At 47.4% G+C, this 27,676-nt stretch overlaps 1 protein-coding gene across 2 annotated transcripts in view; it reads right to left on the reverse strand.

The window, feature by feature from the left end:
* The window catches only part of Dkk3 (dickkopf Wnt signaling pathway inhibitor 3), a 41,981-nt gene extending 28,600 nt beyond the window's left edge, over positions 1-13,381 (reverse strand). The window contains exons 1-4 of one of the 2 annotated variants that reach the window (XM_034499103.2): positions 13,233-13,381; positions 12,475-12,713; positions 5,118-5,255; positions 3,096-3,179 (exon numbers count right to left, since the gene is read on the reverse strand). In XM_034499103.2, the coding sequence (XP_034354994.1) occupies positions 3,096-3,179; positions 5,118-5,255; positions 12,475-12,687 (435 nt within the window). In that variant the 5' untranslated portion in view covers positions 12,688-12,713; positions 13,233-13,381. The remainder of the gene's footprint in view (positions 1-3,095; positions 3,180-5,117; positions 5,256-12,474; positions 12,714-13,232) is intronic. The other variant, XM_076940963.1, reaches the window with a different exon arrangement.
* Positions 13,382-27,676: the final 14,295 nt, after the last annotated feature.

Raw genomic sequence — 27,676 nt, forward strand, 5'->3', positions numbered from 1 at the left:
TCCAGGGCTGGAGAGGTGGCTCAGTGGTTAACAACACATGTTGCTGTTGTAGAGGGCCAGGGTTTGTTTCCTGCCATCCACATAGAGGCTCATAGCCATCTGTAACTTTAGTGCCAAGGGATTAGACACTCTCTTCCAGTGGGCAACACACACAGGTATATGTGTTTCCATACAGGTAGGCAAAACACTCCTACACAGATAAAACTAAATTAAATTAAAAGATACTGCCTGAGGATCAGGTATGACAACACATACCTCTAACCCAAGTGTAAGGGAAGCAGAGGAAGGAGGGTCTTTTCAAGTTCAAATCCAGCCAAGGCTACAGAATGAAACCTTGCCTTAAACAAACAAACAAAAACAAAGGACCCACAGGAGAGCTCAGTAGGTAACGATGGATGCTTGCCCCCAAAGCCTGAGTTCAATCTCCAGAGAGCTGATTTGCACAAGTTGTTCTCCAACCTAGACACACACACACACACACACACACACACACACGATAGATAGATAGATAGACAGATAGATAGATAGATAGATAGATAGATAGATAGATAGATAGATAGATTAGATAGGTGGGTGGGTGGATGGATGGATGGATGGATGGATGGATGGATGGATGGAATCATGCCACAGTACCTGGTTTAATGTTTACCGTGATGAGCCAAGGATAGGCAGGTAGTTGAATGAAGAATGCTGTGGGCATTGGAAACTAGATGCCATTTTCTTGACACTTGACACGATACTGGGACACTAGCCAGGCCTTTACTGCAGTAGACATAGGGCCTCTGTCATATGTCATCCTTTCAAGGGAGCTTGTAAAGCCTCCACTCTGTGTTCTAAAGCCCTGTCAGTCTAATAGGCGGCAAAAAGAAGGGCCAGGCTCTGGGAGAGAAGCATCCAATGTCAAGTCTCCCTTCTGACCAATCGAAATAGCATTTGTCCTCATAGAGACACTCAGCTTCCTCACCTCCCAGGGCCTAAGCAAAACCCAAGGAAAAATTGTGATGAGCCTCCACCCGCTGGCTTGGCTATGTGGCCCCCCCTCTAGTGTCCTGCCTCCTGAGGCTACCACACAAGTGCCATATTTATGACCTCTGTTACCCAATGAACAAGGGCCATGTAGGTTTTTCAACTGATGACCCAAGCCAGGCCCATGAGGCCCACACTCAAGAAATCTGGCAGAAGTCACAGCATCCAGAACAATGTACAGGCGGCTATCCTCTGGCCTAGGGATGCTCTTAGCATCTTTGAGGTCCTGTGTATTTACCCACTCATATCTCTTAGATTCACAATTCCCCTCAACAGTACTCAAACCTGCTATAGGGCCCTAATTAGGGCTGGAGAGGGTGGGGGTGTGCAAGACTGTATTTTGACTAGGCCTTGTGTGATGTGATTGTGTCCTGTGTAATGTGGACATGGACCTCTAAAATCTGACCATCATCTCCAGGGCGCCCTGGAGTCAAGAAAAACTATCAATGAGGACTAAGGCATCCTTTCTGACTGACAGCCCTGTGAATTCTGTTGCCCTGCTCTTTCTACTCTGATGGCTTCAAACTTAGGCTCTGTCTCCTACCAGCCTGTAGCATAACCTTCACTCAGGAGTTCTCCAATGTTTTCCCTATAGGAAGACTGCCCACGGTGTGCCATGGCTGGCTGATGTAAGGTTCTCCTTCTCTCCTTCTCCCCTGACCTCTCTCTCTCTCTCTCTCTCTCTCTCTCTCTCTCTCTCTCTCTCTCTCTCTCTCTCTCTCTCTCCTTTTGAAAGCTTGTCCTGGGGCCATGGCTCAGGCAGCAAACATTTGCCCTGTGAGAATGAGGACCTGAGTTCTCAGTGCTTGATATGACGTTCCATGTGTATAAGCCCCAAGCCAGGAAAGCATGTGGAAATGGAAGGGCTGCTGGGCAGCCAGTCTAGCCTCATTGGTGAGCTCTAGGTCAATGGGAGGCCCTGCCTCACAGGAGGTGGAAAGGGTTCCTGAGGATGACAGCCAGTTGTCCTTTGGCTTCCACACGCCCACAGATACGCATGTGTTAAAAAGAAAGGGAAGCTGGCCTCCCTCCCTTTCAGCCTTTGTTAGCCCTGTCCTAGTCTTCTGTCCTTTTAGAACTAGGAAAAGGTACATACAATGAATGAGCTAGCTGATAACTAGGAAGCTGAGGTGCCCCCATTCATAGAGCAGCGATAAGCTAAGGCTTCTGGCTCCGTGGCCAGGCCCCTTCTGGTCCACGGCATCCAGTCCACAGCAGAACTCATTCTCCCTTGAAAGGCTGTAGCCACGGTCACACAGCCCAACCAGCCCCCCAGCCTGTGGTAAATGCCTACCAACTCCCCCCACATTTGAGTGCTAGGCCAAAACAAGCAGAAAAAGAAACAGAAAGAAAGCTCTGGCTGCCAACCAAAACACCACCACCTTCCTAGTAATCCGCCAGTTCAGCAGTGAGGTCAAGAGTGGGCACAAATCCCGGATATCTTTGCCAGAGGTGTGGGAGACATCTGGTCAAAGAGGCTGTCCCCCCACAAGGAAGCATATTGTCTCCGGTGACCACATCCACTTGCAGGGAATTCTCCTCTGGCCTGGAGATTTGATCTGTGACTCCCATTGGGCTCTCTCTGACTTTAGTGCACTCATGTTCCTGCCAACTTTAGGACTTTATAATCCTACAAATCCAGCACACCTTTTGGCTAAGCCATAGGCAAACTGCAACAGCAGTTATGGGGACCAGAGCCTGATGTTAGGGGTCACAAGCAGCCTTCTTCACCTTTAGGTACTGGCTCACAAACGAGTCAGAGCTGGGGTTATGTAAAGCATGGCCCACCCCATTGTCTCTAGATTTGAGATATATATTGGACACTTGTTTCCCTTTTGAATTTGAGGCACAAATCACAGCTGGATTCAACAGTCCCTGTTTTTGTCCAGGTATCTGAAGGCATAGCCTTCTCTCAGGCAGGAGATAGAGGAGACTCATTGGCCGTGACAAGGCTGGAGAGGGGTAGGTAGTCTGTGCCCATCCCTCAAGGCCAGCAGTCTAGGTCTGCAGACTGCAATGCACAGAGGTGTGTTACTCTGGGGCATGAAAGGAGAGAGATGGTAACTTACATGGCTCTTCTTGCCTTCTTCATCCCCCACAGATGTAATAACTGTCTCAGAAAAGACCATCTGTCCACTCTCGTTGTTGGTTATCTACAGAAAAACACAGGTGTGGTAAAAATGAAACAAGGAATTCTGGGAAAAAAACCTCAAGACTGTTTTTCCGCTTTCTGAAGTGGGAGTCCATGGGATGCTCGCTCTCCTTTCTGAGTTGTAATCATGGCACTGCCAACAGACAGAGTTCCTGGAGATATTCAAAAGCCACATCATCAGGTGACCGTGCAGAGGGAACAAGGTGATAGTGGACAGCACAAGACTGGCGCCTGCCACCCAGTAAGTACTTGACACCAGCTATTTTTAATTACTCTTGGGGCTCATCACTTGGTTCTTGGTGTCAAGATTTTTTGTAACAAAATTTCACCCTGACCAGTGTGATAGCAGAGGTTTGTAATCACAGCACTTGGGCTACAGACGCAGAAGCATCAGGAGTCATTCTTAGCTATGCAGTAAATTGGGGTCCAGACTGGGCTGCATGAGAATCTGTCTCAAACAGATAATTAATAGAAATCCAGTCTATGATTCTAGCCAAACAAATGTCTCCACATGAGGCAAGAAGGTGAAGGTTCTGGCCACTCTGCCCAGCTTCTGATTCTATAGAACCATTCATCTCACCGAGATAGCTCTGAAACACACAGGGCCCCTGTGCCTGCTTGTGGGCTGCCTGATTCTGTTCTAGATCAGCAAGGTTGCAGGGCCACTCCTGTCTCCTCCAAGGCCAGGACAAAAGATAAGTCTGAGAGTTCTAAAGTGTTCTCTGAGCCCCGGCAACTATCTAGTCACTTCTCTTCCTGATTTAGGTTTTTCATTTTGACATTATCTTTAAAGTCGGTGCCAGTTTTACTACCCCAAGAGTCTACAGCCAGAACCAAGCAAATTGGCCAGTATGCAGAAAGGGATGAGCGTCTGCTTCCCAGGCAGCAAGGGCTGATCCCACCACCCTGTTCTCCTTTGCTCTCTCTTTTTCCTCCTCCAAGGTCTCAGGTCATCAGGCTGACCTCAAAGTCACTAGGTAGCCAAGGCTGGCCTTACTCATCTACCTGCCTTCACTTCTTAAGCGCTGGGATTATAGACACAAGTTAGCACTCCTGGTTCATGCTTTAGAATTTTCACCTAAAAATTTCATCCCTGTAAAAAGGATGGTGTCTCTTTTTATTTTATTATTTATGATTTAATCCTGTCCCAGGCCCTCTTGGCACTTTTACTACCCCACAGTGCACTTCTTCATCTCTAGGAAAAGAACGTGTGCAATATTTTCTGAATCTACTTCACTGCCACTGTGCACCTCGCTCTTGAAGCTCTGCACAGGCTGGTGCTCCATGGAGCCCTTGAGAGCCTGTGCTGGTAGCAACTTTCTCCTTGTCATTTCCCATGGGTCATGGTGGCATATGCCATTAATCCTAGCACTCAGAGATGGTGAGGCAAGTAAATCTCTGAGTCCAAGGCCAGCCTGGTCTACATCGTGAGAGCCTATCTTTAAAAAAGGTTTCCCTTTTGTCTTGGTTGGTTGGTTGTTTTCTGAGACAGGGCCTCTCTATGTCGTACTGGCTGTCCTGTAACTAACTGTCTCTACTTCCCAAATTGCTGGGATTAAAGGTGTACTCTACCACACCCAGCTGAAGGTTCCCCTCCTGAAGGTGAGCTGTGTCACTAATGAGCCACTCCTAAGGAAAGAGTGAAGACCCACCCACAATAAGGTCTCTTCAACCCTGACACAGGCACCATGAAAACCTGAGCCAGTGCCTCCTTCCCACCTGAGAAGAAGCCTCAGCTGCAGGACATTGTGCAATAAGTGCAGAAGCCATTTACACACCTGTACCACTTGATTAGCAGCCCCCTCCTTTGGTTTTTAGTCTGCTTTCTATAGCTCTCACTTAAACATTTGTGGCTTGGTATCACACCTGTCAACAGCCCCCCCTTTTCTCCAATGGGACTGCGTGTAGGAAGGAGACATGGCTGTGTCCCAGCCCTTACCTTGTGAACTTCCTGGTGCACATGGACTGTGTTATTTCCCACCCTGGTATCTGTGTTGGTCTCGTTATGATAGTTGGCAGGTAAACTTGCCAGGTTCACCTCAGAGGACGTTCTAGCAGCTGCTTCTTCTGCCTCCATCTATCAAATTGAAGAAGCAAAATTGTTTCTTTCACTTATAAGTGAGGTGCCACCTTCTCTTCCCTTCTTCCACAGGTGCAAAGATTGGTGACAGTGGCAGGCCACTGAGTGGCCACTAGACGTGAGTTCCAAATGTTTTACATGACCTCAGAGGGTTTACCTTATCCAGCAAGCCTAAAGACCCGAGTTTTATCCCTGGAATCCATACAAAAAAGGTTAAGATGTGATGCCTTCAAACTGTAATCCCAGCACAGCTACAAGGGTATGAGAGGCAGAGAGGCCGGAAATATCATCAGGGAGCCCAGAGAGCGGCAGCAGAGAAGGGGAAAACCGACATCTGAACCACACATTCAACATAACACATATATGCACATATCATGCCTCTCCCCTCAAACACTTACCCATTTCTGGTTTTTTAAGATTAATTAATTAATTAATTAAATGTATGAGAGTACACTGTAGCTGTCTTCAGACACACCAGAAGAGGACATCAGATCTCATTACAGATGGTTGTGAGCCACCATGTGGTTGCTGGGAATTTGAACTCAGGACCTCTGGAAGAGCAGTCAGTGCTCTTAACCACTGGGCCATCTCTCCAACTGCCTAATTCTGTTTTTTAAATCTGCTTCCTGTTGATCTCTTTGACATTTGTAGCTTTGCATCGCCCATGTCATTTTTTTCCCTTTTAATAACACAACCTCCTGGGAAATGAATGTTAATATCCTCACTTTACAAGTAGCGAAACTGAGGCTCACAGAGTCTAGAGGAATTTCCCAAGATGCCCAGGGTACTGTGGAGTTGAAACTTGATCATTGGTCCTTGCCCAGGCCCTGGTGGCCTAACCCAGAGGTCACCTGCATTAAATTCCCACACAACCAGCCAGCACCTCAGTCTCTCCCTGGCCACAGAAATGTGCTCAGTCTTTGGAAGCCTCAAGTACTAATGTCTCCAATGAGGAACAGGATGGGGGAAGAAGCGTCCCAACTTTCTCACTTGTAACACAAAGTCTCTTTGTGGGTCCCAGTGGGATTAAACCCCAAGTGGCCAAGGCAGGATCCTTCTCAGGGCCAAGCCTTTGCTAGTTTTCTCCTTCTCACTTCTTTTTTTAATTCTTGCAAGAATTTTCTGGGGTTTGTCCCCCAACTAAACAATTTGCTGCTAAACCCTTGTTGTGGGATCTGGTGTATGCGGGAAGACCGAAACTCAGATAGATGGAATATCCTTCAAGACTTCCCTTCCCCACCCCATCTTTTAGTGCCTCTGAGTGGATCTTCTATGGGATCAATAGATGAGTTTCTGGACCCACATCCCTTCTAGTCCTTCAGAAACATTTAGCTGACCTCCTTTGGTGTCAGGCTTCTGAGGCCACACCCTCAAACCTTCTGGTTCTGGGAGCCTCACTGACACCTGTGTCACAAACAGCAGTGACACAAGTTTACACTCAGCTTTTTCTTCTGGATCTATCATATCTGCAGCCCTGGTGGGTGGTCAGGTGACAGAATGACCATTCCATAACTCTACAGACACAAATGCAGCCCAGGTTATGGACTACAAAGCCTACCAGGTGGTCTCTAGAAATCTCAAATGCAAGTCTCAGTGAGGAGTCCTGTTTGAGGGACTAGCGAGGCTTCCTCTACCATAGGTCTCTTCAATCCTTACAGAGTCACCCATGCAAACCTAAGAGGTGTCTTCTTCCCACCTGAAGAAGTCTCAGCTGCAGGACATTGTGTAGTAGGTGTTCTGCGCTCTCTAATGTGCTGAGTTATTCTGATTCTGGAAAACAAGCCTCAAAAAGCATTTTTCTATGAAAATAATCACTTTATCCCTGCTCTCTCTCTCTCTCTCTCTCTCTCTCTCTCTCTCTCTCTCTCATTCTTTCTTATCTCTTGACTTGTCTCATGTGGACTAGCCTCTGACTCACTACATACCAGAGGCTGGCTTTTAACTCCCTGCTTCCACCTCCTAAGTGTTTCCATGAGCCACAACACCCTGTTCCCATTCCCTAAAATACTATAACACCCCCTCTCCCACCTCCCTGCCCAGAAGGCCAAGCTAGTGAGAACAGAGGCGCACAAACATGTTGACATAGAAGCACACACATAGTTCACCCAACAGTCCCGGGTGCCTGCCTCAGTCACATTGTGCTGATGTTGTGAAGGTGTGACACTGCTGCACCTTGGAGCCACCACGAATCCTTGTGAAATTCCAGTCTAATCACACACTTATGTGTATGGCTACTATACCTGGCACTATGAATATTTACAGCACTGGCTATAGGAAAGTGTCCATTCTCTGGTTAGGGGCGAAGAAAACAATCGTGACAGAGACCACTGGCAAGTGGCAAAGGTTGGATTAAAAGCTTTAGGTCTTTCTGGTTTCAAATAGCATGCCTTTTCTGAACAGTCCAAGATTCCCTATTCATACCCAGTGACTTACACATTTATGGGAAGAGTGCCACACAGACCAGTTTAAGGATGACTGTGGCCCTTCTCCTTTGATGGTGTCTACTGGCAACTGAGAGGTTTAAGGAAGAAAAGAGTGAGGTTTCAGGAGGAGGAAGAAGAGAAGGGGAAGCAGGATTGGGCTGGTCCTGAAGGATGGTTAGATAGAGGAGTTGAGAATGCTAGAGAGTTCAGAGGCAAAGCTGGAGCATCCTGAACAAATAAGCGTGCGACAGATGTGAGCTGGAACAGAAGGACTATGCTGGGCACAGGAGGAAGCTGAGTAATAGGTCAACAGACATGTACAAAGAACATCTCTAATCAGATGCTGACCCGTTTTTTAACCAGAGACATCAAGGTCATTCAAAGATCTTAAATAAATACCTTGATCCCTTCCTAGATGTACCAAATTGTCACTTCTAGAGGCAGGAATCTACACATTATTGAATTTTTTTTTTTTTGGATAACCAGGAAGATTTCCTTCTTCCTGCTCCTGGGAACTAGGAGCTACAGCAGATCCTCTACTAGTTGTGAAATAATTTAGAGACCAGTGTTGGAAGAGACTGGAGGAAAGGGACTGGCCAGAATCAAGTCTGGAAGAAGGGGCCTTCTGGGAGCAAAGACTTCATGCAAAATCTAGAAGGACCAAGATGAGCATTGAATTGGATAAGCAGCTACGTGCAGCAGCATCACAAGGCAGCATAGGAAGATGGGTCAGGGCCCCAGCTTTACCTCTAAATAACCACATAACCTTGGGCAATGCACCAGGCCCCTCTAAACCACAGATTGGATACCTGTGCAGTAAGGATGCTCCCCACTTTGTTCAGCAGGTATGAGAATTAAGGAACTTCCAATCTGAGTATCAATATGGCACCTGTTGCAGGGTTAACAGGCGACAGGAGCTGCTCTGTTCCCCTTATAGCAAGCACCCTGTAAGGAAGCAGATGGTGAAGAAGCCAACTTGGGAGAAATGGGAGGGGCAGGCAGCCAACAGCAAGCGTCTGAAAAGCTCCCATTATAACAAAGTGGATAAGAAAGAGAAGAAACCAGGACTAGACAGGATGGATGAGAAGGAAATGACATTTTTAAAGAAAGGGACCGGGTATCTTTAACAAAAAGTAAAGTTTAGCTGGAAATAAGGAAAGCAAGGTATTATAAAGGGTGTGTCCAGAAAAAGACTGTCTTAATGTGTTCTAAATTCCATTGGAACTGGAATTGTAGAGTTTGGCTTTCAGATTGCTGGCAAGTTCCCAAATCTCCAGGCTACTGATGGCTGAGCAGTCCCTCTGAAACCCCACCCCCTCTCTGCCAGTGGCTGTGTCAACACAATGAGCCAAGGACTACTTAATGAAACCATAAACTAAAAGTACAGTTTACCATGGAATCTTCAACCACAGTGGTTCCTGCCACCAGCAAGAGAAATTTAAGCCTGAAGCAGTAGTTGCTTCACAGCAGAAGAATGTGAACGCTGTTAAAAATGGCATTCACAGCCCATCAAATTCACGGTTACTAAAGGAACACAGCCGGAAAATTGCACAGATAAATCCAGGCTTGGTACTGGGGTGCTTCCTAGGACTCAGTCTGACGGTAAGAGTCCTCTATAATGTGCCAGTTACAGGCTGGAGATGAAGCATGGGTAAAGGGATGCCACCAAACCCTGATGAATTCAGTCCCCAAGACTCACATGGTGGAAAGAGAGAAAGCCAGTTCCCTAAATTGTTCTCTGACCTCCACATATATGCAGTGGGGCACACACACACACACACACACACACACACCCCACAAATTATCATATATACTAAAACATTTCAAATATACCAATTATAGATGTGGCAATGAGGATGGGGGCTGGGGGAGATAAAGTGACTCTATCCTTAACACACACTTTTTAAGGACATGGGATAATGAAGCAAGAAAACCAGGAACTTTTCAGATGGAAGACGTTGGAGGATTTGCTTTCTCTAAAGATAATCCTAGAAAATCAGCTGCTTTGTCCCCTAAGAGACATCAACAGCTTGAGGCAGCTGGAAAAAATAAAATGCCAGGAAGTTACTTGAAAGCAGATTCATGGTGCAACTATGTAAACATTAACTGCCTCTGGCTCGGTCCTTCCTCACTCTCTTGAATAGCAGCTAAATAGCAACTGTCCTGGGTTTATGACATTTAAGGGACTTTCTGAAAGTTTCTTTAAAAAAAAAAAAAAAAAAAGCTGGGCTGGTACATGGCTCCTACATAAGCCTCCCGGACTAGGTCAACCCCTGGAACCCACGCAAAGGTGAAAGGGAAGAACCGACTCCACAAAGTTGTCCTCAAACTTCCACACACTCGCCGTGGCACACAGGTGTGTGCACATGCACGCACATACACCCACATTCACACACATCATGCATATATACAATAATAATAAATAAAAATAAGTTACTTTTAAAATGCCAATAGCCACAACCTATTAAAATCACACACTACTTTAAGTCTGACTTTTAAAACTTGGCATTTTTCTTTTCTCTTTCTTCCCCAGCCCGCTCCAGTGCTGGGGATCAAACTCAAATTCAGATTATCGAGCATGCTAGGCTCTACTGCTGAGCTAGTTAGAGCCCAAGACATTTTAAAGATGGCTTCCACTGAGAATCTATCACATGTTGGTAAGTAGTGTGTTATTCAGGCTACTACTGTTTGTTTTTCTTTGTTCTTTTTTGGTTTGTAATAGAGGGTCTCACTACGTAGCCCAGGCTGGCCTCAACCCATAATCTTTCGGCCTCAGCCTCCCGAGGGCTGGGACTACAGGTAAGTACCACTAAGCCTGGTCATACTACTGGCATTATTATAACAATAAAGATAGCTATTATTTCCTGAGACCCAACAATCCTTCTTATTTATAATGACCTCATGAGAAAAACACTTGGTCTATATCTACCTGCTTTTCTTATACCAATTTTTGACCAGGTAATTTGCTTTTCTAGAATCTTCTCTTTGAACCAGAGGTGGGTCAAAGATTTTCTCCAGTTCAGGCGTTGAATCCCATCACTAATAAATGGCAGTGCTGGGACTGAATGAGAGACAGTTGGCTCCACTGTCGGGTACCCCTCTTTCCCATCACCACAGCCCATGAGAACAATCTAGGGAAAACGTCCCTGGCTTTGTTAGATGTGATGACCAATGTCTTTGGTTTTTCAGCCAATCTGTACAACTGAAGCAGAAATGTATCCAGATGGGCAGCAGTGGAGCCATGATAAAAATTTCCATGGAAAAAGCATGGCACTAAGGTCTGATGGGGTCCCAAACTGCACTGTGGCCATAGAGGCTAAGCAGTCCTCACTGGATGCTGACATCAGAGAGCACTGCTACAAAATTGTAGCTGGCACTTCCCAGTGAGCTAAAATATGGAAGGGCTGTTGTCAGTGTTCCTGGGGATTCATGTGCATGGGAGAAAATCCTACAATCCAGGTAAAGACAGCAGGAGCCCTGCCTTGAGGGAGAATGGTCACGAGCTCCATGCAATCTACAGCTACAGAGTTGGGGGCTGCTGGGGTCAGGCTGAGCCCCCACTTTAATTGCTTTACATGCACACTGTTCCATAAGCTCAGAAAACGCACAGGTTCTGGGACCCAGGCCTGTCTGGGAGATGTTCATGGCTGCTCGGGTCCCTGCCTCCCAATCCAGTGTTCCCTGCAAAGCCCATCAGACTGGCTTGGAGAATGGAGGGCAAAACATCCTCAAACTACACATGCTGAGGCAGAATCAACCTATCCCAGCAGGCAGTGGCCAGCAGTTAAAACTACCTAAGATGGTTACTACAACAGAGACCATAAGAGCCCAAACCACTTGTCTGGTTCACTGCAGTGGCTACCGTTCCAATCCGAATGCCCATCTCAGTAAGTGCCAAGGACGGCTAGCCTTATGCTGGTCAAGAAGATCCAGGCAGCTTTCAACATGGCTGGGGCCCATCTTAGGAAACAGAGCTGGGTGCCATGCAGAGGTTTGGGCCCTGGAAGATGAAGAACCAAAGTTTGCCTCTCATCTGCCAGGTACCACATTTTTGGCATTTCGGCTAATTCTCACAGGAAACAGGTTGGGCTGCTTAATGATTGACTACGGTTCACCTACTGTTGAGTGGCAGAGAATCTGAGCCTTGGTCTCCAAAACACACTGGGTGTAGGCGAATAGGGTTGCTGCTCCAATTCTCATGCCTTCCCTTCCGACCACTTGCTATGGCGTGTTCTTAGGACTTACTTGAGCCCTCCTTCGCTGCCCCACAACACATTTAAGGGAGCCAGACAAACTGAGCTCAAGACTCTTCCGCAAGACTAGCATCCTGTTTCTTGGGGAAGATGGTACAGGCTCAGTGCCCAAAGGACACGTTGGAACTTGAAGCTTCCTGCAACTAGCTGCCCCAGAGTCTTGCAAACCCACTGCGCTGGGACACCAGAGTGGCCCCAACCTCAGCTCAGCTCCAACCGGGGACAGCCAGCTGAGTACCCGAAGACATCTGCGATATGGTGGCTCCAGCTCCCCAGGAAGAATTCCGCCAAGCCTCCCTTAGTGGACAGGGATGCATAAAGACCTTTCGGCAGCCAGGCAAACAGAACCAGCTGAGAGTAAGGATCACTCAGCGCTGTACACAGGGCACTGCACGTCTGCTGTCAGGCCTTTTCCAGCTCCGCACAAAGCCAGGTCTTTGGCCAGGGCTGCAACCATCGCTGGAAACATTGCCTCCCCCAGACCCACTCTCTTTCTCATCCTTGTACTTTCTGAGCCAGCCACCCTCAGGGTGCACCCACCTCCTCCACCGCGCTGCGCAGTTTGTGCTGAGTGTCTTCCATCAGCTCCTCCACCTCTCGGAACATTTCATTGAGCGTAGCTTCCTCCTGAGGGTAGTTGAGAGCCGGGCCCGGCTCTGCCGGAATCCAAGTGGCCGTCGGGGCAGGAGCGGGGGCAGTGGGGACCGCCGCCGCCAGCAGCATACACAGCAAAATACCCCCGAGCCGCTGCATGTTTGCTCCTTGCTGGCCGCCGCCGCCTGTGTGTCCCGAAACGATATCAAAGACTGCAGGACCACCCCTCTTGCCCGCCCCGCCCCGCCGCTTTGCCCGCCCCCAGATGGAGCGAGACCCAGCCCCCTCCCAGACTCAATCCCTGCTGGAAACAGTGGTTACCGCTATTCTGCTCCAGCCTGGATGCCCTCTGCACCCCAACCCCCCTAGGAGGAGCTCCGCTTGACACGCTAATGGAAACTCAGCTCCAGAACCAAGGAACCCAAGTCTTCTACTCTTAATCGCAGACCACTTGCCCGGACCAGGAGACATTAGCTGGACTACGAGTTTGAGTTCCGTCCGTTCCTTTACTAGTTCACCGAGCAATTCTATTGCTGAGACCTCTTGGCTCCTGACTCGGGCCCTAGCATCTCCTAACCCCCAGTAGAGCTCGGCAGAGCCCACAGATCATCCTCCTCCTAGCATAATACAAATACATGAAGCCCGCCACCTCTACCTAAGGGAGACCCAGCTGGGCTATCCCCACGACGCTGACCATCGCTCACCCACTCGAATGAACAAAACTGAGCTGCAAGCTGGATCTGGTCACGACCGGTCGTAGGGCTGCCACAGAGCAGCCAGAGCAGAATCTGCACTGTGCGCGACGTGGATGCAGAAGCGCCTGTATCCAGAAAGCCTGCAGCCTGCGCCCCTCAAGTCCACCACGCCTCCGCCCCGCGGGAGGGGCGGTCGCAGAGCCAATGGCTCTCCAGGCCGCCTGCGACCTCACAGCTCACGCCTGTCTCTAGATCCTGGGAGACCCAATCTGCAGGGACCTATCCTCTTCCTCGCAGCCCCCTACCTCCGCGATAGCCCAGGTTTCTACTATATTTTATAGCCTTCTTGAATCTCACCTATCTACCTATAAGCCCGCCTCTGCCTTGCACGCAGTCCTAAGGGATGGAATCCCAGCCCCTCAGCCATCACAGGGTAGTCTAGACGGTCCCCAGACAGGAAAATCCACTTTTGGCCATGAGAATGGGTCAACAGAATGTCAGCAAGTCCCTAGACGGGTGACATAGCGAGTAGCTAGGACCGAAACCAACAGCCCCAGTCCTGCCAAACTAGAATGCTCTGTGACCTAGGTATGTGCTGCAGGCTACAGCTGTACGTGTACTTCCTACTTAAAATGCACGGTGCGGTGCTCGGAGAGGGGTCGGGCCGGAAATGGGCTGTGTAACTTGAGATAGCAACCTTGTCTGTTGGCAGTTACCTCCTCAGTGCCTAGAAAAGAGATACTTTTTAAAAAATGTATCCGAAAACCCTTCTCCCACTTCTTTGATTATCTATCCTGATTCTTCCTCTTTGGTTTCCCTGCCACCTCCCTCTCTCCCTTAGGCATCTCATCTCCTGACCTTTTTCCTGTTTCTTCCCTGTGCTGGCTAATTTTTTGTCAACTTGACACAAATTAGAGCCACCTGGGAAAAGAACACCTCAGTTGAGAAACTGCCTCCATTGGCTTGGCCTGTGGGTATATCTATGCAGCCTTGTCTTAATGGCTAATTGAGGCAGGAGACCCCGGCCACTATGGGTGTTGCCATGGACAGGCCTAGGCTGTGTAAGAAAAGTGACTGAGCAAGCCAGAGGGGAAAAGGACAGCAAAGTGTCTTCCTCCATCGCCTCTACTTCAGTTCCTACATCAGGCTTTGAACTCCTGGCCTGGCTTCCTTTGATGATACAAGCCTGTAAGATGTCATGAACCCTTTCCTCGCCGAGTGGCTTTTAATCATGATCTTTATCACAGCAATAGAAAGCCAAATTGGAACATGCCTCATCTGTCCTCTGGGGTAGCTAGTGCAGCTCCCTCCCAGGTCGCCAATTTGCTGGAGTCTCTTCACCGGCCCCTCCCCTCTCACCCACCGGGAACCAGGAGCTCTATTGTATCTGCAGGGCCTCAGGCCTATACACCTGATCCCTGAGAAACAGAGCGGGGCAGAGAGGTTATAGCAATAGCGGCTGGTACGCTGTTTACAGTGATGTGGTTAGCGGGCAAGCATTATTTATTCATTCATTTTAGTTATTCAGTTTTACTCATTGAATTCTCAGCAGCTTTTTGAGGCTGATGCTGCTACCTTTGTTCTCAAATAAGGACCCTTTCTTTCTTTTCTTTTTTTTTTTTTTTGGTTTTGGTTTTTCAAGACAGGGTTTCTCTGTATAGCCCTGGGATTAAAGGCATGTGCCACCACTGCCCAGCGATAAGGACCCTTTCTTAAGGTTAGATGGGGATTTGAACCCAATAAACCACCTCCAGAGCTTCTACCTTGAAGCACCATACTCCTTTGCTACACTTTGGCTGGGAAGTATCTGAGGTGACCTGGAAGCAGAAGATGAGTAAATTCCCTGGGAAAACATAAAAAGTAAGTGTTTGAGACAGTAACTACTATGTCATGTCCGTACACCTGAGTCCGTAGCAGTGGCCACTGAGAGGAGGCTTCTCTGAGGCCTTCTTCCTACTAAGCAACTGCTTGCCACTGATGAGAGAGGGGTGGGGTATCTGTGTCACTGTTGTATAGGCAGAGAATGGGAATGGACACTCAGTCAATGACTACAGACCTGCCTCTGGCCAAGCTGGGACACCCAGCCATTCTTCAACTTCTAAGCCTCTAAGTAGAGACTCATGGAGTCCAAGGAAAGCTCTCTCCCCAGGATGCTTTGCTCTGCCCTCCTGGGTGTCTGGCAGGCCCTGCTCAGATGCTTGTTAGCTTTCTAGAGATGGCTGACACCATGCTAGGAGCCTTCTGCTGGGCTTCTAGATGCCCTATTTGTCACTGTGGCTCAGTGTTCACTTACCAACAGAGATGAAAGCTGACCTGGAGGGTGTGTATGTGTGTGTCTCATATCCAGTGTCAGATGAGGAACTGCAAGAGGCCAAATTTGCTATCCAGCCCTCTATGTGGCTGTAAAATACTGAGGATCTCCCCAGATAAGTCCTGTCTTCCACCTTAGGTCGACTTCTGACCAAGTTACAAAGGCTGTTCCTAATAGCAATCGAAGGGCTGTGCTTTCTCATAAGGGGAAATATCAATTTTGTGATCACATTCTTTGCAGAATGGTTTTGCAGATAAATAGTTTTGTAACAAAACGATCACAAAAAGAAATGAAACCATACATGACTCAATTATAAGGTCTCTACCTGCCTAGCTTTGAGCCAGTCTAGCAAATAGCCCCAGGCTGGTAGCACAGGCACTGAGCAAGCCATAGCGATGGACACCACCCCAGTGCAGACATGCTTGGCTCTGAAGAGCTTGGATGGGGACAAAGAAAGCCCAGTTACTCTAGAGACTGGTAGAAGAGTCTCTATCTCAGTGGCTTTTGTGAGATGAAAGGATGAAGGGCTGGGGCTGGAGCAGAGAGCAGACAGATCTGCACAGGTTTGTTATGTTTGTCAAAATGAACCTTCTGAAGCTCCACACTTGCAATTCTATCTTGGTCCAAGATCTAAATGTACGAGGGACATCAGGGGCAGTGGAGGTGTTAGTGACTTCTCTGCCATTGTGATAAACACCATGGCCAAAGGCAGCTTAAAGCAGACTTTATTCTGGCTTACAGTCCCAGGGGGATAAGGGTTCCATGGCAGCTGTGAGACCAAAGCAAGAACAAGAACAAGTTAACAGTCCTTGCAAGTTAACAGGAGACCTACACAGGAAAAAATATACCTTGCAGGTTACGGGTAATATTTGCAGTTAAGATAGTTAAGAATAAGTTTCTATGCTTGTTTGTTCCATCTGCACCAGATGTGATGAATTGTGAATTTCGCCCTTTTAAACCCTTGAAAAAAATGTGACTCGTAGCCATTTCCTGGGAACCCAGAGATGGACCTGGCTAGAGTTCATCAACCTGGCCAGGACTTAACTAAAGCTTGCCTCGAGTTTGGTTTAAAATTTTGGTTGTGTTCTTACTCTTGACTGGTGGAAACAACGCATCAAGCAGCAGGAACAAGAATCTGAGGATTCATATCTTTAATTATAAACATGAGGCAGAGAGAAAAAATTGGAATTAGGTGATTATATATAATCTCAAAGCTCACCCCACAGTGACCTACTTCCTCTATCAACTGGGGACCAAGTGCTCAAGATACACAAGCCTGTAGGGGATATCTCTCACTCAAACCACCACAGGGAGTGTGGGTCTGTTTATTTGTCTTCATTCAGAGGATTGGGAACACTTTTTGGAATAATTATGCAACATTCTAAACGCTCACATGTTCTCTCTTGGAGAACCAACTGTGACATAAACATCTCATTTCGTGGATGAAGACGTGGTCCCAGCACGCTCGTCCCTCACTAGACATTTCCTAGAGAGTTGGATGCTGCCCAGAGCTTTGCATCTGGCTGTCCACCCCCTGGAGATGCATGCACGAGGAGGCCTGTACCATGCTGCTCATCACAGCCCTCAGCATGCTGCTGGGCATCCAAAGGCCACTTATTGGCACTTTTGAGAAGGAGAGAGGATGAACTGGGCTTTCACAGCTCAATGCTGTGTGGTGATGCAAAGAATGAGTGACACTGATAGGCAACAATATTGCTAAATCTCAGAAACATTATGTAAAGTTGGAAGAGGCAGTTTGCAAAATGAAATTCACAGACTACTGTATGTGCATATATTTTTAAAACACAAAATAAGAGTAGATATTATTTATGAGTTCTTGCAAATAGTAACAAACACAGGTATAACACAGGCATAAATGTATAGCCTGCTGCTGAGTGAGAGGCAGAAAACACACATAAGCCTTTCCCCCCACCCCCACCCCCGTTTTCTAATACAGTTATATATTAGAGGCCAGGCTGGCCTCATTATGTAAGTGAGATGTTTACTTTAATTCCCAATTCTCCTGCTTCTACCTTCCAAATAAAAGGCTTGTAGCCACGTGGCCCTCTCCATCTTAAATAGATTATGGTGAATATAAGTTGAAATAGCTCATAAGGTTAATGTGCTTTGCCACAATTGTTTCTTTTTGTAGAGTTATTTGACGTGTGTTATGGAGAATGCACTTGTACATAGTAAAGTATGCTCATTACATATTTTCTGAATCTCCAGACAGATCCAATGGTGCTGTGTTATGTGTGCTGTGTTGTGTGTCTGTGCTGCTTAGTTTTGTCAACTTGACACTAACTAGAGTCATCTGGAAAGAGGGAACTTCAACTGAGGAAGAATTGTTCCCATCAAATTGACCCCTTGGCAAATTTATGGGGCCATTTTCTTGATTGACAGTTGATGTGGGAGGGCCCATCCCACTGTGAGCACTGCTAATTTTGGTCCTGACTTCTTTTAGTGATCCACTGTGATTCGGACAAGTAACCCAATAAATTCTCTCCCCCCCTCCCCCGCTCAAATAAGTTAGAATGCAATGGATGGAGTTATAGGTAGAGAAAATGTCTCTGGCAGCTGTTTTCATGGCTCAAATGAAAAAAAGTAAGGTTACACATGGCTCGAGTCCCTGCAAACACCTTCAATCCATTCTAGAGCGGCCACAGGAACACGCCAAATAAGTCAAGCCTGTGAGGCCACAGTGCCATGAAGAATAGGTGAATAGACAAGGCAGGGCGGGGGAGGGCAGGTGACACAAAGGTCACAAAGCTGACTCTTCGTAAAGCACTTGAAGGACCACCATCCCTGCTCCACCTCGTATCAACGGGGTGAAGAGCAGGTTGTAATGGCATTCTATTTCATTTAACTTAGGATGGACAGCTCAGTGAAGCTGGAGCCATCTCCCTCTCTCTTGAACTTGAGGCTGAGGAAACCATCCATCCAAATGAGGAGAGAGACACCCAAGTCAAGTTCATGAGTCTGGAGGAGAAGAAGTGGAGACAGAGGTCGAGACACTGCCCAGACTCTTGGCTCTGGGTTCTTATGAATCTTTCTGAGATCCAACTGAGATATCTGTTCTTGGATTCTTCAAGTCCTCGGATTGTTCCAGGATCCTCAGAGATACTACCCCATAGACAGGCGTTGTACTTGCATGTAGCCTGCTCGCTTTGGTGAATACTTTGCTCTCCTCCGTTCTTCTAGTTTCATCTGTTTACTTATTTGAGTCGGTCTCATGTAACCAAGGCTAGCTTCCAGTTCACTAATGGCAAAGGTGACCTGACTCCTGAATCATTCCACTTCCACCTGCCAAGCGCCTGGATTGCAAGTGTGAACACTGTGCCTGGCTTGCTTTCCTTCATTTTAAGGAGAGGAGTCTCTTCAAGGTAGTCTATTTACTCATGGGAGTTTACTGTCTTCCCTTGAGATGCCTAAGAAGCAGGATCATCTGGTCCCACTGACCAGAGACAAGTCACCAAGAGCAGCTCCCCTTTATTAGCCAGCCTCTGTTTGGCAATGCCTTACACACAGTTTTCTGGAGCCTTCCCTGATCCTGCCTGTAACATAAAATACTTCAGAAAAAAAAAATGGTGCCAAGATTTTTTTTGAATGGAAACTCCATTTGCCCTTGGAAAGACTGTCTACGTGGATCCAGGGTTTCCATGAGTAACAGCCACTGAATATCCAAAATATATGTTTCTTTTGCCAAGTTTCCATGGGTGGTGCAAGAGACCCATAGGACCTTATTCCTTTAGCACAGCACGAGAGGGAAAACCTTGAGGCTGGCTGCCTTGTTTCTCTGGCTAGCAGGTGGATCCGTGGGCTCTCCGTGTTATCGCCTGTGTCTGAAATGGGGGATGACTAACAAGAAGGAGGAGTATTTTGGTGGAACTAGCTCACAAAAGGAAATGTGGCAAAGCCTGATGGTGAATAGTTATTATTACAGAACCCAGTCCTCCAAGCAAAGCAGCCTGCTTTCAGAAGACCATAGGGAGCAGGCCTGCTGAGTGCCCTCAGAAGTAGGAGGTTCAGAGAGACAATGGATGCTCCTTTGTGATTACACACACACACACACACACACACACACACACACACACACACACACTACCACTCCCCCTCCTGCTCTTCCCAGACAGCTGTACAAAATTCTAACTCAATCACTCAGGCTCTCAGAGGTGCTATCCCACAGACTATGGAGGGTTATGGGGAAGCTATCATCCCTACTGGATAGAGACTTCCTGGTGTGGCCATTTAGAGATCTCCACATTCCTACAAGTACCCTCTCACCCACGCTCTGTAAGGGAGCCCAGATGACCTCACGGGTCGACCTCAGGGTAAACTTTGATGAAATCCCACTTTAGTTTGTCAGGGAGGATGTAGATGTTCATATCTCCTGGGGAAGAAATATTTGAAACAGGAGGTGGAGGCAAGAGAACTCAAGATTATCCTCAAGCTATCAGGTAACTATAGAGGAAGAAAACTAAAAATGTGTTTAACCAGTCTCCCCCCACACCTCTTGGGGTCTGAATATGTGTTTATTTCTTCTCTAGACAGTTTGTCTGATTTGTTTGTTTTAAAATGCTGGTTGAATAGGATCCATATCACTTATATAGATGTTTGCTGATAAATCCAGGTGCCTGCTTACTGTGTTTAGAGGTGCTAAATTGATAGGTGTGACATGGGGTTCCTTTCATGCTGTGGTCCAATCTGGCTCCAGAGACCACAAGGAAGCACCCTTGCAAAGCATCCTATTATCATTAGGCCTCAAGAAGACAAAGTTCTTCTGTCCTCTCATCAGCTTTTCCTCTAGCTTCTGGGTTAGCTTCCTCACACCCAGCAGTGCCATCCATCCTCCTGATGTTCTTGGAAACTGCTGGAGAAGTGAGAAGACAGGTGGACTGACAGCTTGAAAGTACTAGGTTCAGATTCTTCGAGGACTGGACCTTCTCATCTCCCGCAGGTTCTCCTGCAAGACGCACAGGTTAGCACCCTGTACCTGGGCTCCTAGCCCAGTATTGTTGTAGTATATGATAGTGATGCTATCAGTCACATCAGAGGCCTTCCTAGGGAGGCCTCTAGGAAGTGCTTGTGCAGCTAAGAATCAGTCTTGACTTCTAGGCACAGCACTACCACCCTCACCCCAGGGTGGCAGAGCCTTCCTGAAGATACTGAGGCAGGACTCAGTCAGGCACTGCTCACCTGGTAGGTGTTTCCAGGAAAGTGGGAGTGGCTCCTGTGGGTTTTGTGATCTTAAGATCCTTGCCAGTCAGCAGTTGAAAGGAATAAACTCTTACATTGTACACACAATATGGACACATCTCAGACATATTACATGAAGAGAAAGAAGCTAGGTTTAAAGAAACAGATTCCATTGGAATGTTCTAGAAAAGTCAGATTGTTGGGTCTGCAAACAGATGCCTTGTTGTCTGAGGCTGGTGCAAGGAGGAGTTGAAGATGAAGCTGGAACATACTGGAAGTTTCTGTACCTTGGTCTTGGTGGTGGCATGTGACTTTGAAGCCCAGACATTGAGAGCCACTGCACTGGCCACTAAAGAGAGAAACTTTATGGATGTGAGTTCGTGATGGTTGATTTTAGTTGTCAATTCAACACAACCCAGAGTCACTCGGGAGGTAGGTCTTGTCTAGGACAGGATGTTCTTGATTTCATTAATCAAGTTTGGAAGACCCGCCTACTGTGGGTATCACCTTTCTGTAGGCAAGGGTCCTGGACTGAATGGGCAGACAAAGTGAGCCAAACGCCAGCCTGCACACGAGCCCATCACTCCCTGCTCTTAACTGTGGGTGTGACATACCTGCTGTGGGTGTGACATACCTGGCTATTTCAAGTTCTCGCCACTTTGATTTCCCCACAATGGTAGAACATAACCAAGAATTGTGAGCCAGATAAACTTTTTCTCCTGTAATTTCCTTTTGTAGGGGTGTGTTGTCACCAACAGGAAGCAAAGCTAAGACAAAGTGTGTGTGTGTGTGTGTGTGTGTGTGTGTGTGTGTGTGTGTGTGTGTGTGAGAGAGAGAGAGAGAGAGAGAGAGAGAGAGAGAGAGAGAGAGCTTTCTTTCCTGAATCCTGACTTTCAGACACATACACATAATACATATAATAGGGCAAAGCTTGTTCAGCACCCCAGAAAGCCTTCTCAGAGGAGTTTGGCAACCAGGCCTCAGATGCTATCCTGCAAAGCCTTCTAGACTCATAATCTTGGATAAGCCAGGGTGTATAACACTAACATTTTCTTACATTTTGAAATATGGCTTCTCCTTTGTTACAAAAGAAGAACAAAAGCCTGCCATAAAAAGAAGAAGCTTTCCGGGAGCCACTGTATCTTGGGGTGGGGTGAGCGTGCTTGTGTGGTGCATTTGGGCATGTGGATTTGAAGGTTAAAGGACCACTTCCAGTTCACTCCTCTGCAGCAATCCATCTTGATGTTTGAGACAAAGTCTCTCATTGGCCTGGAGCTTAATGATTAGATTGAACTGGCTGACTATGGAGCCCCAGGGATCCACCTGCCCCGTCCTCCCCAGGGCTTGGATTACAAGTGTGCACTACGAGGCTTGGCTTTTTTTTTTTTTTTTTTAAACATGGGTGCCAGGGATCAAGCCCTTCACCCACTGAGCCATTTCCCTAGTGCCTAACAGTGCAACTCAATTATAGAAGCATAGTCGAAGCAATCCTACTTCCTCTTCTCCCTAGGTGAGTTGACAGTTTTCTCCACTTCTCTGAGCGCTGTTGGGCAGGAACTCCATCTCCCTCCCTGGGCTGTTGTAAGAAATAGTTCCTTAAAGCACCCAGCAAAGTGCCTGGCTCGGAGGAAGCCCTGGGGAGCAGAGGGTATGATTATACAGCCATCAGCAGCATCATTACCAGGCCTGGCCGGCAGGGCTCTAAGCCTTTTATCACAAATGGACATGGGCAGGAACAGAGTCCCTTTGTGTGTGCCTAGCCAAGCTCTGGGGAAGGCCAGCAAGGGAGTGTCCACAGTAACTCTGTGAGGACCACAAAGAGCTATAGAGGGTCCAGCGGACAGCCCTTTTTGTTTACGCAGGCAAACCTTTTATCTGTCTCCCAGCTCAGAGTTGCCAGGATAGCTGGGTCAGAAGTTCACATAATAAACAACTTCTGCATACAGAACACACTCCCATCCAGTCCTGGGTGCTGTTGCTGAGGCTGTCATAGTTTAAGGCTGCTATTCTTGAACCAGGCGTGGTGATGCATGCCCGAAACTCCACTACTTAGACTCACACGCAAAACAACAAATGTGTTGAAGTTTTCTCAGCCTTTGTTACACAGCCTACAGGATATATGGACTAAGGTTGCTGCAAGCTCAGGTTAGGAAGCCCATAGTCTGAGATTAGTGACCTGGTACATCATAGGAGATCAGGTTTGTACTGAGCCATACACTAAAGCCCTGGGCCCAGCATTGACCACAGAAAACAGGGCCATGATCCCTTAAGAGTCACTCGTGGCAAGCAGTCCTTCCTCCGAATCCAGGCCCAGAGAAGCCAGGGGAAAAATCTCCAACCAGAGCTATTTCAAGAAAGCTCCTAGAAGTCCTCAAAAAAATTGCAATGGTCTTGGCACAGTGACCACACACCTTTACTCCCAGCATGTAGGAGGCAGAGGCATGAGGATCTCTGAGAGTCTGAGGCCAGTTTGGTCTACTCAGCAAGTTCAAGGCCAGTTAGAGCTACATAATGAGACTGTGTCTCCAAGGGGGGGAAAAAAAGTAGTAATGGAATTTTGTGTGGCTCGTCTATGTCATTCCTGACATACCTTCTACAGCTAGCTCCGTGCCTAGCAGTCGATTTAAAAGCAAAGAAAATGTAGTAGACAAATATACAGAGTTATTCAGGCATAAGAAACAAATCATCTATTTTCAGGAAAAATGCATGGAGCTATATAAACATTATCTCAGTATGTGAAATAAGTCAGACATTCAAAGTCAAATACCCACATTCTCTCCCATAGGTGGTACGCTTATTAGACAGGGCTTCATAGAGGATCAGAGCCAATAGAATGACTACATGTTATGAAAAGACAGTCACAAGGCTGGTTTACAAAGGCCGGGCCATCCAACCATGGCCGGCTGCATGTTAGAGGTGCTGAGAACGCAACCACGTCACTCAGTCCACCAGCTGCCTGCTCCAGCCACCCCAGTCTGGTGCTGAAAGCCTGGAGGATTCTTCAAGAGCTGTTGGTCTTCAGTCCACCTCGGAAAGCCAGAGAAGCTAGAGTCTGATAGCCATGCAAGACACGACAGTACCAGCAATCAAAACGGGACAGACACTGTCACCAGCAAGACACACAGACAGGCAAGCAGCTCAGGCTTCTTTTATTTTAATATTATTTTTTGAGACAAGGCCTCACTACGTAGCCGACCTGCAACTAGTTATGTAGACCACCCTGGTTTGGAACTCGTGCCTCTCTGCTTTCTGAGTGGTAGGAGGGAAAGTGTTCCACCACACCCGGCCTTACAGATTCTTAGCTACAGACAAACAAAAGCTCTGGAAGTTGGAATGGGACAATGGATGTGCGGTGGTTTGAATAGTTTTTGCCCCTGTGTGAAGGCTTGGCCCACAGGGAATGGCACTACTAGGAGGAGTGGCCTTGTTGGAGGGGGTGTGGCCTTGTTGGAGGGGTGTGGCCTTGTTGGAGGGGGTGTGGCCTTGTTGGAGGGGGTGTGGCCTTGTTGGAGAGGGTGTGCCACTTTGGGGGTGGGCTTCGAGATCTCCTACGCTTAAACTCCATTCAGTGTGGAATCAATCTCCTCCTGGCTGCCTGCAGATCAAGATGTAGAACTCCTGGCTCCTCCAGCACCATGTCTGCCTGCGCACTGCCATGCTTCCTGCTACAATGATAATGGACTAAACCTCTGAAACTGTAAGCCAGCCCCAATTAAATGCTGTCCTTTTTAAGAGTTCCCTTGGTCTCTTCACAGCAATGAAACTCTAAGACAGGGTGCCTCCCCTGGTAGAGGTGGGATTCCGATGCTTTACAAATGGAGGAGGGCAGCCTCGGCCAGATACACAGAGAAACATTGTTTCAAAACAAACAAGCAAAACAGAACAAGATGAAATGAATCTAAACAGACACTATAAGCAAGCAACTTAAAAATAAGGAGTGGGCAGGACACCGAGGCTTGCTTCTTTCCGTGACAGTATTCCAAGGCTCCCCAAAAGCTTAATATTTCTTTTCCTTGTATCTTCTTTCCTCTACTGGCCTCCTTCTCATTCTGGGTTGAGAGGCTCTGGGTGTGCTCACTAAGCACGCGTGTCTCCACGTGTGTCACCTTCTGTCGTTTCCTAAGCCTGTCTTTGTCTGGGTGCTTCCTGATATCCAGAGCACCATCTGGTTAGTCTCTTGGGTGCTGGCATTTAGCAGGAACTGGCTCACAGCACTGCCCAAGAACCATGGAACAAATGAATAAATTTGGTTCTGGGCTCCTTCACTTCACGTCAGAACTCAAGCAAAACAACCCAGCCTGTCACAACCACGTGTCCTTCCTGCCCACACTGTTCTCCCCTCTGCAGTCACAGAGCAAGAGAGTCTTAGACACTCTGCTGTCCTTTTTTAAGGGTTGACCAAGCGGAGGCAGTGAAAGTGAGCCACTCTCCACCCTTTCCCCAACCAGGTGATGTCTGAGCACCAAGATCCAAGTTGAGCAACGAATGTGGTAGATGGCCTTAGCCAGAATTCTTCCTTATCCCTGGATATTTCTTGTTAGTTTGTCTGGTTGCTGGCTGGTTGGTTGAGACAGGGGCTCACTATACAGTCCAGGTGGTTTGAACAAGAACCACCACCTTTCCACCACCCCTGCATAGCTCACCACCACCCCAGCACCCCTGCATAGGCTCACCACCACCCCAGCACCCCTGCATAGGCTCACCACCACCCCTGCATAGGCTCACCACCATCCCACCACCCCTGCAGAGGCTCAGCACTACCCTATTGCCCCTGCATAGGCTCACCACCACCCCACTACTCCTGCATAGGCTCACCACCACCCCACTACTCCTGCATAGACTCACCACCACCACAGCACCCCTGCATAGACTCACTACTACCCTACTGCCCCTGATAGGCTTATGGTTTGTGCTCTTTGTCTCTAGCTAGTGGTGCTGTTTTGAAAGGTTGTGGACTGGGGGTAGTGCGGGGGACATGGAGGCAGATGTTCATGTGTCTCCACCAGTCAAAGATAGTTGATATATCTAGGTTGGGTATTGGGTTACACTTCTGATTGAGCATTACCAGACTTATAAAGCCTTTGATTAACATTTTTAAAAAATTGTATAAAAGCAAAAAGGAAAAGGGGGCATGGGATAGGGGTTTTCTAGGGAGGGGAAATGGGAAAAGGGGAAAAGGGGATGACATTTGAAATGTAAATAAAATATTCAATTAAAAAAAAGAAAGAAGGGTTGTGGACCACTTAGGAGGTAGCGCCTTGCTGGAGGAAGTGGGTCACTGTGGGTAAATGTGTGTGTGTGTGTGTGTGTGTGTGTGTAAGACAAAGGTCAACTTCAGGTATCTTCCTTGCTGACTCTAGTAGTTATTATTATTATTATTATTATTATTATTATTATTATTATTATTATTATATATTAGCCAGCATCTCTTACGGAGATAAACCTGGAGCTCACTGACTGGTTAAACTGACTGGCCAGTGAACTCTAAGGACCTCCCCCACACCTTCTGCAATCCCCAGACTGGATTAAAGACTTACGCTGCCTTGCTTCATTTTTTTTTTTTTTTTGCTATTTATTTATGTGTATGAATGTTTTGCCTACTTGTATGTATGTATCTATGTCTACCACTTGTGCGCCTGGTTCCTGAGGAGGCCAGAGAGGGCAGTGGAGACTACGGACCTAGAGTGACAGACGGTTGCAAGCATGTAGACACTGGAATTGGAAACCAAGCCATGTGCAAGAGCAGCCAAAGCTCATACCACTGACTCATCATCTCTCTAGCCCTTCTTGCTCAGCTTCTCATGTGGGTGCTGGGGATACAAGCTCTCAAGTCCTTATGTCTTCACAGACGCGCACACGCATGCTGGACCACACGCCTGCATGCATCCCAAGTGTTTTATCAACTGAACTATCTCTCCAGCTTCCCACGGTCTCTTCGAGCTTCCTGGGATTCTGAATTCCTTCCTGTCCTTCTAGCTGGAAGTCTCACTCTCAAAGACCACGGATTAGTGTGTGGCTGGAGTCTCCTTGGAGCCCTGTCTGACCCCATGGAAGGTTAAGATACAGCCCAGTGAAGTGTAGCTCAGATTGATTCTAGAGTTCACAAGACTGGAACCACAAGGTGATCACTGCACTGTTGGGAGAGGGAACATAAGAGGAGACAAGACGTCAACCTCTCACTGGCTCCTGCTTTACAATAGGCAAGCTGGTCACTGTGGACTTTTAATCATCTTCTAGGTCGAAGTCATGGACCAGAAACAAACATTAGACATTCCAATTCTAAGAGAAGAATGTAGGTAGCTGGGTTTTGTTTTGTTTGTCTTCCTCAAGAAAGAGAAATGACAGACCATTTAGGCTCTCTAGTCTTCCCTCTGGAATCGTGGATTTAATGGAAACTCACTTCTTTACACATGTTCTTATGGAAGGCTGTGTATGCCCACTTGTGCACAGTGCACACGCATGAATGTGTAGACATGTATGCCCATGCATACACACACACTGGAGGTCATATGCTGATCTTGCACACCTTTCTCTATCCCTCTTCATCTGGTTGTTTGTTCGTTTGTTTGTTTGGAGACAGGGCCTCTCACTAAACCTAGAATTTGCTCTTTCAGCTAGACTCACTGCTGTTGCAGAGGACCTGAGTTTGTTCCTGGTACCCATGTTGGTCAGATTACAACCACCTGTAACTCCAGCTCCAGGAGATCCAAAGCCCTCATTTGGCCGCCCGAGGCACCCACATACACATGACATACACACATACCTACGCCCACCCCACCTCCACAGAAATGCATTATAAAGACATCTGAATAGGAATATTCATCGTAGCTTTGTTGTTACTGCAGCAGCAGCTACCAAAGGCATCAGGGACTTGAACCCACACTGCTCGATTTCAGATCCTGGATCTACCACATTAGTATCAACATGACCTTGAGAAGATTATTAA

The sequence above is a fragment of the Arvicanthis niloticus genome, chromosome 1 (genome assembly GCF_011762505.2).
Source record: "Arvicanthis niloticus isolate mArvNil1 chromosome 1, mArvNil1.pat.X, whole genome shotgun sequence".
NCBI lineage: Eukaryota > Metazoa > Chordata > Mammalia > Rodentia > Muridae > Arvicanthis > Arvicanthis niloticus.